At 48.5% G+C, this 13,596-nt stretch overlaps 2 protein-coding genes across 2 annotated transcripts in view; both read right to left on the reverse strand.

Annotated features, from left to right (window-relative positions):
- Window positions 1-13,596, reverse strand: part of LOC127052588 (zinc finger protein 560-like) — a 374,863-nt gene that overhangs the window by 113,917 nt on the left and 247,350 nt on the right. The gene's annotated exons all lie outside the window — the stretch shown is intronic.
- On the reverse strand, window positions 7,867-13,182 carry LOC127052639 (zinc finger protein 75A-like). Its single transcript, XM_050956519.1, has 4 exons — window positions 13,059-13,182; window positions 11,155-11,237; window positions 8,769-8,895; window positions 7,867-7,924 (listed from the first exon to the last, which is right to left on the reverse strand). Exons 1-4 carry the CDS (start codon window positions 13,162-13,164, stop codon window positions 7,896-7,898), a joined length of 345 nt encoding a protein of 114 aa, XP_050812476.1. The 5' UTR covers window positions 13,165-13,182; the 3' UTR covers window positions 7,867-7,895.

The following is a 13,596-nucleotide window of genomic DNA, read 5'->3' on the forward strand; positions in this document are numbered from 1 at the left end:
GGGAGAAGAGCAGGTGACCCCTGAGGAGCGGGGAGAAAAAGGGAGGGCTGAGATTCCCTCGGAATTACTACTGCCCCCTCTGTGGAGACCCCCCTCCTCTCCTGTCCTGCCCCCTTTCTCCCTAGAGAGCAACAAGCAACATCCAGGCTGACACCCCCTTCCCTCAAACCCCTGAGAAGTTCCCTGTTCCCCTCCCCCCATTGTGCCCCATTTTCTCTCCCCTTTGCCAATGGCCAGTTCAGATCTCAGGTTTGGGGTGTTTCCCCCCATTTTCACCTGCAGTGATTTGTCCTTGTGTAGGTGGGAAATGGTTCTCCCGAGTGATTTCTGAACTGGGCAGAGGCTGGGGGGGGCCTGAGACAGGGACACCTCTGGGCTGGGCTGGGGGGGCCACTCTCTGCTGGCAACACGGCGTGGGAAGGGTCAGGAAGGGGAGGGGGGAGCAAGTGTCCCCCATAGAGAGGGTCCAGCCCCAGGCTGCTACCAGTAGCACATTCCTATCCTGGCCGGGGGGGGGGCTTTCTCCAGCTGGGACCTGCCCCCTAGGCAGCCCCAGGCTCTGATCGCACCAGCCCCGCCTGGAGCCCCCAGTGAGTGAGAGACCCCGGAGGGGGAGGGGGAGAGAGCATTGGGCCCTGACAGGAAAGTGACTCTATTCCCTCAGATCTTGGTGTTTTCCTCTCATGTTATCAAATATGCAGTTTGTGACACAATTTCTTTGCAAATCTCAAAGATTCAAATAAAATAACCTAAACATTTGCCCCACTTCTCTCTAGTTGTCTATTTCTAATTGAATATGCCCTGAGATTTTCCTGTCTCTAATTATAAAATAATAAGAAAATCTCAGATTTACACCTTTTCTCAGATTATTGAACACAAAATGTTTGCAAATGTTGCCTATTTCCTCTTTATTCATTTACCAAGTATTCATGTGAAACACTCAGATTTTACCTCCTATCAACAACTGATATAAAATCCCTCTGATTTTCCACTTTCCTCTCTATAATTTGCAAAATGGATCCAAAATCTCTGATTTCCACCCTTTGTCTTTCATTTCTGAACACTGATCTGAAAGCTCAGGTTTTCCCTCTGTGTCATTATCAAATGTCAATGAACAATCCTCTCAAGTTTTGTGCTGTTCCTTATGTTTCTAAATCCCAAAAACTTCTTCCTTCGGGGGAACCTGTTGCATTGAGTCGCTCTCCATTCTGGATGTTGCAGGGGATTAAATTTCCCAGTGATTGTCTTTCCCCTCTCCTTTGAGGATCATTTGTTCCCTCTTTTAGCTCTGTTAGATATTTGCCAAAGAAAGAGACCAGCCTGATATTTAATACACATCAAAGCCAGAGGCCTCCCCCTGTTTGGGGATCAGTGGTTCGCAGCTGGTAGTGGGAGAGTTGGCTGGCCCCTTTTTTTTTCTCCAGCTGGCACAGGATGAGGGGGTCACTCTGAGTGCAGCATGTCTTGAGAATTATCCCAAACCACAAGACACATGGTCTCTGTGAAGGGTTGCTTCCCACAGTGCTAAGATGTAGCCACCTCTGGCAGAATCCATGGTGGCTACTATTTGCTAGTGACAGGCCACGGAAATTTCTTACCTATTTTGCCCCTCCATGCCAGGCCTGCACAACATACGGCCCACGGGCAACGTGCGGCCCGTGAAGTCTCACTGTGCTTCCCGCAGCCGGGAATCAAAGGGCTCTGGGCTGCCCGTAGCCGCGGGGAATCCAAACCCCTTTAAAGATCAGCCGCGGCCGGGATTCAAAAGGTTCTGAGCTGCCCGCAGCCGCAGGGAGCCCAGAGCTCTTTAAATCTCAGCCGCAGCCAGGATTTATAGGGCTCTGGGCAGGCGGGCGGGGAGCTCAGAGCTCTTTAAATCCCAGCCACCAGGGCCAGCTTTAGGCCAATTTAACCAATTCCCTTGAATCGGCCTCGCTCCTAAGAGGACCCCGCACCCAAGCCCCAGTACCAGCAAAAGCCAGTGCGCTGTACCAGGGTGGCCCAGTTTCCCCAGGGGGCAATTTAAAAGGCCTGGGGCTCCCAGCAGGGGCTGGAACCCCAGGCCCTTTAAATTGCCACTAGAGCCCTGCTGCTGGAGCCCTGGGGTATGGCTGCGGGGCTCTGGGGGCTATTGAAAAAGTCCAGGACTCCCATTGCTTCTACCTCCCCGGCCCTTTAAATAGCCACTGGAGCCCCACCGCTTCCCCAGGGTTCCCGCGGCTATTTACAGAGCTGAGGCAGTGGAAGCAGGGGCGCCCCAGGCCCTTGAAATAGCCCCCAAACCCCAGGCTGCTGCTGCTACCCTAGTGGGAGAGGGGGGAGGAGGAGGAGGAGGAGGAGGAGAAGGAGGCACTCACCATAGAGGATGGGCTGTACCCCCTGTACCTGCACCCCCTGCCCTGCCTGCAGCCAGCCCGTCCCCAGCCAGCCCCTGCTGCACCCCCTGCCCGCACCAGCCCCGCACCTCCTGCCCTGCTTGCACCAGTTCCTGCCTGCAGCCTGCCCATCTCCAGCCAGCCCCACACCCCCTGCCTTGCCTTCAGCCCTGCACCAACCCCTGTCTCCAGCCAGCCCTGCACCCCCTTCCCTGTCTCCAGCCAGCCCCTGCCACACTGCCAGCCCTGCCCACACCAGCCCAGAACACCCTGCCCTGTCTCCAGCCAACCCCTGTCATACTGCCTGTCCTTCCCGCACCAGCCCTGCACCCCCTGCCCTGTCTCCAGCCAACCCCGTACCCCCTGCCTTGCCTTCAACCCTGCACCAACCCGTCTCCAGCCAACCCCTGCCGCACTCTGCTGCCTGAAGCCAGCCAGTCCCGCACTCCTTTGTCTTCAGCCCTGCCAACCCATGCCGCACCCTCCCTGTGGCCCTGCCTGAAGCCAGCCAGCCCACCCCACACCTCTTGTCTCCAGCCTGCCCCACACCCCTTGCCCAGCCTGCAGCCAGACCCTACCTCTCGCATCCTCCCCCTCCCCCACCTCCAGCCAGCCCCATGTTCACTGGTGCCCTGCAGTTCCGAGGGAAGTAACCCTGCACACCTGCTTCAATGAGATGGGCAGGGAGCAGCTGGGACCCACACATGTGCAGCCTAGCACACCCTAAGGGAGTGGCAGAGCTCATTTCTAGTTCAGACCCATCTTTTTAAAAATTAACTTTTAGGTAGGGTTAACATACATCTGTACTTTCCCGGACATGTCAGGCTTTTTGGTTTTTAAATCGCCATCTGGGAGGAAAATACGGACGTATGGTAACCCTACTGGTACAAAAAATACATACTGTTGCAGAACTTTTTATAGGGAACCGGTTGTTAAGAACTGAAAGGCTTTTTTTTCCCCAATCATCCCTGCGGGGCCCCGCCAAAAATGTTCAAATTGGGCCCCGCACTTCCTAAAGCCGGCCTGCCAGCCACGGCCGGGATTCAAAGGGCTCTGGGCTGCTCGCAGAGATTCCCGGCCGTAGCTGAGGTTTAAAGGTCTCAGGGCTCCCCACCGCCACGGGCAGCCCAGAGCCCTTTGAATCCCGGCAGCAGCTAAGATTTAAAGGGCTCATGGATCCCTGTGGCTGCAGGCAGCACAGAGCCCTTTGAATCCTGGCGGCAGCCCAGGGCATGGAGTGAGGCTGGGATTTCAAGGGCTCAGGCTCCCCTCAGCAGCAGGAGCTCTGGGACCTTTAAATCCCTGCCCCAGCCCTGAAAAGCTCCGGGTTCCCCCAGTCGTCAGAGCCCCAGGCCCTTTAATTTGACCCTGAGGGCTCCCAGCCACCTCTTTGGCTGGGAGTCCCTGGTTGATTTAACATCAAGTAACACCTCCCGACCACCAACCTTCCTTTTTGACCCACAGCTGTTTTGGTGGGGCGGCGCTGGGGAAGGAGGGTTTGTTTCTGCAGGGCTGGGCGGGGTGTTTCCGCCAGTCTGGCAGGTCCTGAGTGGGGGGTGTTTCCGCAGGGCCGGGGGGTTTCGGTCCTCAGCTGTTTTCTTTGGAGTATTGTGGCCCTCGCTGTTTTACTCAAAGTACTGTACAGGAACTTTTCAGGGGGATTAAGGCAAAATGCCACATTTATTAGTAATACAGGTATCAATTAATACTCTATGATATGCACATGAGATATATATCACAGTCATGCATTCACGCACACACACAGACATAAACACACTCCGTCTTGCTGTTGTTACCAACTAGTTGCTCCCCTAAACTGCACTGGCCAGGTGAGTTAGGTGGGGGAGGGGTGTAGCCGGGCTTCTACCGATCCAAATCGATGGTCCGATGGTGACAAGACGAGATCCGGGGTCCTTCTGCGAGACACCTCGCATTTATAGCAGCTTCCCTCTTATGCAAATCTAGACCAGATTCAAAATCTGGGTCTGCGTCCGTTGGTCTTTGTGCTGCTTTTCTCTGGGTGTTGTCCCAATGCTGCTCAAAGAGGGTGTTTTCTAAAGAAGGTGCTTGCTTCTAATCCCTGAGGCCATCAATATGTCTTCTCTTCTTTATTGGGCCCACTTGACAAGTTGTATTGTCCTTTGCTCTGGCTCCCATTCCCTCTTCAATTGCTGTAGCTGTCTGGAGGTGGGTGTCTTCCAAGCCTCACTCATTCACACCTCATTCAGTCAATAGAGCAATTGATTACAGAGTGCGGGGGAAGATCTCATTCTACTTCTAGCAAAAAGGCACATGTTTTCTTTTACTTTAACTATACTTTCCTTAGGGGCTATAACATTTGATAGAAAGTTTTCTACCAGTTTTCTATATAGGGATCTAACACAAAGTTGTATGAAAATAGAGAGTCACAATGCCAAGTCATATGAATTACAAAATAACATCATGCCGGATGCAATGTCATAAAGATAAAGATACTTAATACAAAATAACACAATGCAACGTTATAAAGATTTATAGAGATAGTTAATACAGAGATTTCTCTACATCATCGCTTTACGAGTTGTGCAGGCCTGCTGACGGCATTCGCGTGGCTTCTTGCTCGTGTGGATTCTCTGATGCTGAATAAGGTGAGAGCTGCGACTGAAAGTTTTCCCGCACTCACTGCATTCATAGGACCCCTCCTGTGTGTGGATTCTCTGATGCCGAATAAGGTGTGAGCTGCGACTGAAAGTTTTTCCGCACTCACTGCATTCATAGGATCTCTTCCCTGTGTGGATTCTCTGATGCCCAATAAGGTGCGAGCTGCGACTGAAAGTTATCCCGCAGTCATTGCATTCACAGGGCCTCTCCCCTGTGTGGATTCTCTGATGTTGAGAAAGGCCTGATCTGTAAGTGAAGTTTTTCCCACACTCAGCACATGTATTTTTTTTGCTTTTCCCTGCAGATTTCCTGCTCTATTCTGGTTTCCTTAAGGCCCTTCTGAGTTCCCTGACAGGAAATAAATTTATCCATTTTCTCCCCTGGCTGGTTTCCCTGCTCTTTTTCTGGTCTGTGCTGAACCTCACACGTCATTGCATCACCTGCTGTGATAGAGACAGAAACCTCAAACAGGGATGGAAAGGGGAAGGCCAAACCAAAACAAGTGCTGGAGAGAGGACAAATAAAAATCAGGAACTCAGCTCCCCCCAACAGGAGAGAGGAGGGGATCAATTCAGCCTTCACATCCCATCCAACTTCACAGGGGGAAGGGAGATAGCTACTGCCCGGTGTCTGCTAGCATCTATAGGAAGCCTTGAGCTATATTTACCCTGCGGATGCGACCCCTGCTATGGACAATAATGAACTGAGAGACTTCCCAAGAGCTTTGTAGGGCATCCTAGATGTTTCCTTCAGGCACTTACAGATTCTGAGTTGGTTTAATGTTTCCTCATCTGTGCGGGGAGATCTCAGGATCTCTCTTTCCTCTGAACCCTGGAGCTCTGGGACCCATGCCTCTACCCCTTGTTCCAGCTGGGAGATCATATCACGTTGGAAAACCAGAAACTCCGCTCAGATGAAAGAAAAGAAAGGAGTTCAGTTGATTTCATACAACTTGATCATCAAAAACATTCTATTAATTTATCTTCAGTGCTTAGTGTGACCTAGTGTGCCTGGGGCAGTCCTCACTGAAAATGCCAAGGTCAGAGCAGGCTGAAAAAGGGAGAGCAGATGCTCCCCGTACTGGTGGTTAACACTGAAGTTAAACTCACTGACCAGTCACAAACTGTGCTTCTGATCCCACACACTGGTTAACGAGACTCTGAAAAAAGAAATCACACGGCCCCCTTTATTGCATGACAGTTCTCTGACTCCTAATCAGCAACTAGGTCCCGTACAGTGAGAGGTTATTTTAGAACTCTGCCCACTGTGATACAGCATGGCCATAGGGCAGCAGGAGAGTGATTCTAATTGGATCCAGGAAGTGGGTGGGTAGAAGGTTAGCCACATTACCCAGGTTTGGATCTCATCCAAAATACCATGCTGCCAGCCAATCCTTTAGCAGTTAAACTAAATGTTTAGAAGAAAGAACAAATGAAAGAATGAAGTTAAATTCCATCCTTCCAGACAATTCTTTAGCATCTAAACTAAAGGTTTAAAAGAAAGAAAGACAGAAAGAATTTAAATGGAAAAGCAGTCAGATACATTCCAAAATGGATATATCAGGTTCTTAGCAGTATTGGTGAGTTGCTGGCTTGAAAGTCTGTCTGGAACGCATCCACAGCTTGGATGGGTCATTCAGTCCTTTGTTCCAGGGTTCAGTTTGTAGAGAAGTTGCTCCAGAGGTAGGAAGGGGGATTGAAGACAAGATGGAGATGATGCAGCTGCGCTTTATATTCCTTTTGCCATGTGGCTTGTACTTCCTGTGTCCCAAACACAAGCTTCACAGCACATGGCATGGAAAAGCTTTGGAGATTTCATTACACAGGCAAACCCCGGCATGTCTTGCTGACTCAATAGGTGTATCCCCTTGGTCCATAGGTTCATTGTACAGCTGATGACCCTCAATGGGCCATCAAACATGCTAGGCAATTTTGATGCCAATATGTCTGGGGGTGTCACCCAGAAAAACTGCACAAGTCTGGAAATACAGATATACCTTAAATATCTGTAACTCACAATACAAAGGTAATAGAAACATAGAAACAAAATTATCATACTTGGCAAATCATAACATTTTCACTGACACTTTACATGGCATACCTAGCATGATTCATTGCAATTTTATCAGATTATATTATTTTATTATTAATACCAAAGTGTCTCACAATTTCATGCAGTCTCACACTTGCTAAACTAGTGAATTCCCAGGACCAGTTCCCCAGGTCCTTGAAGATGCCAAACATTGTGCTTATGAGGGATTGAAATACCCACATATCTGCTGGCAACACACACACAGACACTGTGTCAATCTGTACCCCTGTGTTCACTCTTCTAGAAAATTATGATCAATTTTGTACCCAGTATGGCTTGTGAGGTATCATTAGAAAACGCATAACCTACTGAATATTATCCTCCTGTTAAAATGTGTAGTAACACTGTATGTAAAATTGTGAGATTTTACAGTATGATATTACTGAAAAAGTTACAGTTCTGGGGAACACCCACAGACCAGTTCCTCAGAGACAGCAAGGCAAACAGCTGGTCAAACAGACATTCTCCTGCAGGGGGAAGGTGTGAAGACATTAAGGGCTGGTCTACACTACGGGGGGAAATCGATCTTAGATACGCAAATTCAGCTACGTGAATAACGTAACTGAAGTCGAATATCTAAGATCGGATTATTCACCCATCCTCACCGCACGGGATCGATGTCCGCTGCTCCCCCTGTCAAATCTGCAACTCCGTTGGGGTTGGTGTTGTTCCGGAATCGATATAAGCGCGCTTGGGGATCGATATATGGCGTCTAGATGAGACTCCATATATCGATCCCCGAGCAATCGATTTTAACCCACCGATACGGTGGGTAGTCTAGATGTAGCCTTACATTCCATCACAGGGACCTATTGAGGCTGTTGTGGAAAACGACCACTGGATTAATATTTGAATCAGCTCAGCCTGAGGCTCTTTTCTTGGTTACAAGCACGCAGGGGGCGACAGCTATTGGAATACTGTTCCCGAGCTAAAAATCACACAAGCCTTTTACAGCTTAAAACCACAAACAATGACACATACGTTGCACGTTAATTTCCTTATTTGGAATATATTGCAAAATATGATGCAGGTCAAAAGCAAGCTGAACAATCAGTTTTCCATATTTGGCCTTTCCTGTTATTTTTATTACACCTGGTGATATGGGAGCAAGACTCTCCATGTCTCAAGAAATGTCACTACCAACCTAGGTCATTTTCACATGCTGGGGTGCCATCCAGATCAGCGAGGAGTTGTGTCATCTGTAATCCTGGGTGAGATTCAGTGTTCTGCTGCTGGAGTTCCCCTGTCTGGATACTCCCAGCCTGCGTTCAAGGATGCACTGAGTGTCTGTATGATAAGTAACCCTGGACTGGCAGCTCTTACTCCAGCCGCCTGCTTGTTACACCCCAAGCACATTCTGATTTGGGTAGAGAAGGCTCAGGGTTTGAGAGAAGGCTGGGGGCAGGAAGCTTCTGTTCATTATGCTGGACCTAACCCCAGTTTTACTTGAGTAAAGAGGAGATATTTGACATTGTGTGAGGCTGCTCCTGTGCTCTGTTCCCAAAGTGTTCTGCAGCAGAGGAGGGTCTCTGGTAGTATGTATGTTATTGGCCTATTGGGGTGATGCTGAAACAGGACAGGGTACAGATGGCATTGTGGGGGTGGCATGAACCTTCACTCTTCATTTCCTCTTCCAAAAACAGAAGGGACAGGAATCCTTACCCAGCAAGACCATCGTCTCATAGTTCCCCTGCATGACATCTCTGTAGAGGGCTCTCTGAGTGGGGTCCAGCAGAGTCCCCTCTTCCCTGGAGAAATACACAGACACCTCCTCGAAGGTCACCGGCCCCTGAAAGAGCAGGAGTCCAATACTCAGTACCTGCTGACCCACTCACAACCCCACTATTCACGGAACAGCAGCACCAGGGAAATGGAAGCTCCGGGAGGCACATGTTAACAGAATCCCACCCTACCTTGCTTACAGCAGCCAGGAGGCATCAGAGGGTAGAAAGAGAGAACCTTTGTGTCTCCCATCTGACAGACAGAAGCATCACATAGCTACTAGCCAGAGCTTAATATAGGAGATGGGGCTGTCTCTGGACCCTGATAGTGGCTCCCTGGTAGGAATCCAAGCACTCTCCAAATAAAATATATGGAAGAAAGGGGAAGTCAATCATAAAGAATAGAAGTTAGAAGGTCAGAATTGTAGTGCCCATTAACAAAGGTTTAGAGAAAATAGAGCCTATCAAACTAATGGGATATCCTTATTGGATGAGATCAAAAGTTTGGTTGCAGCTAACAGTATTGATGTAATATACCAAAACTTCCGTAAGGGACATGACTTGATTAGCACAATATTTTTACTAAAAAAACCTAGAATGATACAAAATAAACATGGCATACATTAAATAGATAAAAAACTCTGATAGTAAATGGGGAACCATGATCGAGTGGATTTCTTTCTAGCAGGTTCCTGCAGGGATTGGTTCTTGGCCCTGTTCTGTTTAACATTCTTATCCATGACTTAGAAGAGAATACAAAATCATCACTGATAAAGTTTACAGTTGCCACAAAGATTGGGGTTGGTGGTAATTAATGAAATGTCAGTAGATTCAGGCTCCATCACTGAGAGTCTGGGAAGTTGTCCCAACCCTGGCTTTAGTGTTATTTCCTGTTCCACAAAGAGGGGAAGTTCCATTCCCAACTCCTGTGCCTTGAAATTAGGACCTATCTGCCACTACACCCCCATATTCATCATAGTGGTATGATTATAATATGATTAGGACATAATTATGATCTATTTTGTAGAAGATGCATCATGTGTGGTATCACTGGAAAAGTTCTGATTTGCTGAATATGATTATCCTATTTGTGTGCACATATCATGTTCGTATCTGAAGTTATGGATATTGACTCTGTATCTGTATTTCAAATGTGCTTACTCTGGGTAACACCCACAATGAGCCTTTCAGGTACAACAATGAAGAAGCCAGACAGTGCTGATGGCTCAACAAAGACAATGGACTGTGGAAGAGCTTAGCCTTCCTGTGAATGTTTCAGCCAGCCTATGAGTCATGGCTACTATGACTCAGCAGGGCCTGTGACCAGACCACATGACACTAAACTCCATTTTAGTACCTGTATTTTTCCACAAACTGGACTAGGAACTGAGTTTGGAACAAAAGGTTCCCACCATATGGAAAAGCTACATAAGGTGGAGTGTGACATCGTCTCTTGGCCTCATTCTCCACACAAGAGAACTTCTGGAAACACCTGAGAAACAAAAACGGATGTGGGGGAAGTGCTGCTCCCAGGATCAAGAGATTTCTAGCTTGTGTATGGAAACTTGGGGGACTGCTTGTACCATCAGTCAGGGTGAGAAATTGCTAATTCAAATTCTATCCATCTAGTATGTTAGGCTTAGTCTGAGTTTTGGTTATTTGCTAAATAATCTGCTTTGATCTGTTTGTTATCACTTATAATCACTTCATCTATCTTTCTGCAGTTAATAAACTTGTTTGATGCTTTATCTTAACCAGCGTATTTTGAGTGAAGTGTCTGGGGAAAATCTCAGCTTGTTGTGCACATCTGTCCCATATCGAGGGGAAGGGGAACTACATTAATGAGCTTGCATTATAGAGATCCCTGTGCACTATAAGATTTTATCATTCTGGATTTATACTACAGCAAGTGTGCAAGGTTGGGGAGTGGGAAATTGGCTCTTGTCTTCTATCTGTCCTTGAGTGGCTTAGGTAACGCACTCAGGTAGCTTAGTTGGCTGCATGGCGCCACCTGCTGTTGTGTTGGGTGATAACAGGCCCTGGAGAGGCTGGCGAAATCTCCAGCAAAGCAGTGTGAGAAGGGCCAGCCCAGCGTGAGGGTTAGAGGACACAGCAGTTCCCAGAAGCTCCACAAACTGCCTCCTGGGGGTGACAACCCATCACGCCCTACACTACACAAGTCTCAGCAGGTTTGTCACATGCTGTCCCCTCCCTTTCTCCACCCGAGATATTTCCTGCTTCCCACCACCTCTAGCAATTCCCACCCTCTTATGCATTTACTGCTCCTCAACCTCCAAGCAGAGCCCGCCACCCTGATAATCTCTTACCTGAGCCAGCTCCATTGCAGCCATTTCCTTGCCCCTGGGAGGACGAGATGATGTGCAGCGAAACATGGATGTTATTCTCTGGCCTGCCGGGGTGAAAAGGGCAAGGTGTGAGAATTCAGACTAGGCTTTTGTCCATTCCCCAAGCCGATTCCCCCCAGCTTTTCCCCTGCTAATGCACATTCTAGGTTCTAGCACACTGTGAAGCACAGAGTGACCTTATTCCAGTACAGGCCTAGCCCCCTCCCACCAGGGTGTAACCCTCTGACACATGAGGAAACCCTCCCGGTAACAGTCTCTCTCTTACACGTATCAAGTTTGCGGACAACACCAAGCTGGGAGGGGTTGTAAGTGCTTTGGAGGATTGGTTTAAAATTCAAAATCATCTGGACAAACGGGAGAAATGATCTGAAGTAAATAGGATCAAATTCAGTAGAGACAAGTGCAAAGTACTCCACGTTGGAAGGAACAATCGGAGGCCAGAGAAGAGCAGAAACAAAGGAGTCACTTTGGGGGATTCTCCCTGTCATTGTCCCCAAGGCAGCTGTCTCAGGTTTACAAAGGTGTTTCCTGTTCCAGCCTTTATACAGTCTCTCCTGGGAGTGCCCCTTTCATGGACTGGGCCTAGTTTTAGTTTTTGATAGTTAACAATCTTGGTTTATTGTTCATCTAACCAGTATGTGTGGATTGAAGTGTGTTGGAAACTCTGTTTGGGATAACAAGCTGGTGCATGTCATTTTCTGCTGATGAAATGACAGACTTCATATGAGCTTGGGTCGTTCAGTATTGTGCTGGACAGTGCAAGATGCGCATTTCTGGGGGAAAGTTGGGCACTTGAGAATTTGCTGGTTTTCTCCTGAGGTGTAATTCATGAGTGGCTGTCTAGCAGCACTCAATACTGTGTAGCTGGGAGTGAATTACATGCTGGAGACTGTGTGTTAATTGGCCAAGAGGGGCTGTTCTCGCAGGAAAACAGTGGAAAGGCACCCCATGCTGGAGGACTGAGGGGACAGCTATTTAACAGTCCAGATTGTACTCTGGGTAACATCACAGACACTCATTATGACAGAGCCTCTTACAACACAGAGAAAGTAAATCCATGTCCCAGAAATCGAAGACTCCAGACAGAGGGCAAGTGTCCCTGGCACTGCTTCTTGCTGACAGAGAGGTTCAGAGACAGTGCGAGAATCCTGGGGAAGCTGGGAACAGGAAGCATGGGCTGGCGGGGTTCGGTGGAGAAAGGGAACAGGAAGGGCAGGGATATTACTGAATCCAGGATCTCAGCAGTACTAGATGACAGGATAGCACATAGTGCAGCCCATTGGAAAACACAATCCCAACTATACATACAAAATGATGGGGTCTAAATTAGTTGTTTCCACTCAAGAGATGGATCTTGGGGTCACTGTGGATAGTTCTCTGAAAACATCCACTCAATGTGCAGCAGCAGTGAAAAAAAGTGAACAATGTAGGAAATAATTAAGAAAGTGATAGATATGACAGAATATCTCATAGATCATATTTGTAAAAACAGCAAATAAATCCATGATACACCCACATCTTGAATACTGCATGCACATGTCACCCCATCTCAAAAATAGATATATTGGAATTGGAAAAGGTTCAGAAAAGGGCAACAAAAATGATTAGGGGTATGGGACAGTTATGCCAGACCTAACCCCCAGTTTCACTTGAGCAAACAGGAGATATTTGACACTGTGCAATACGGCTCCTGTGCTCTGTTCCCAAAGTGTTCTGCAGCAGTGGAGGGTCTCTGGTATTATGTGTGTCACTGGCCTATTGGGGTGATGCTGAAACAGGACAGGGTACAGATGGCATTGTGGGGGTGGCGTGAACCTTCACTCTTCATTTCCCCTTCCAAGAACAGAAGGGACAGGAACCCTTACCCAGCGAGGTCACAGTCTCATAGTTCTCCTGCATGACATCCCAGTAGAGGGCTCTCTGAGTGGGGTCCAGCAGAGCCCACTCTTCCCTGGTGAAATACATAGCCATCTCCTTGAAGGTCACCAGCCCATGAAAGAGTAAGAGTCCAACACTAAGGACTTGCTGCCCCACTCACAGCCCCACTATTTGTGGCAGAGAAGAGTGAATCAAATGGAAGCTCTGGGTGGATCATAGTCAGGAGAGTCCCACCTCGACCTGGCTCAGAGTATCCAGCAAATGCCAGGGTGAGGGGATGAAGAGAGAGCCCCTTATCTCTCCCAGCATATCCATCACCCCCCTACTAGCCACTGACTGATACAGGAGATGGAGCCCCTAGCAGGGTCCAGGGAGAGCTCGCTGGTAGGATGCCCAACACCCTCCTCATTGTGAGGAGCGGGATATGAAGGGAGAGGCAGCTCCAATAAGCCTGACTCATGGGTGTCCCCTTTATATCTCACAGCAGCTGATGGTTAATGAGGTCAGGCTCCAGCACTAGGAGTC

The sequence above is a fragment of the Gopherus flavomarginatus genome, chromosome 5 (assembly GCF_025201925.1).
Source record: "Gopherus flavomarginatus isolate rGopFla2 chromosome 5, rGopFla2.mat.asm, whole genome shotgun sequence".
Taxonomy (NCBI): Eukaryota; Metazoa; Chordata; order Testudines; family Testudinidae; genus Gopherus; species Gopherus flavomarginatus.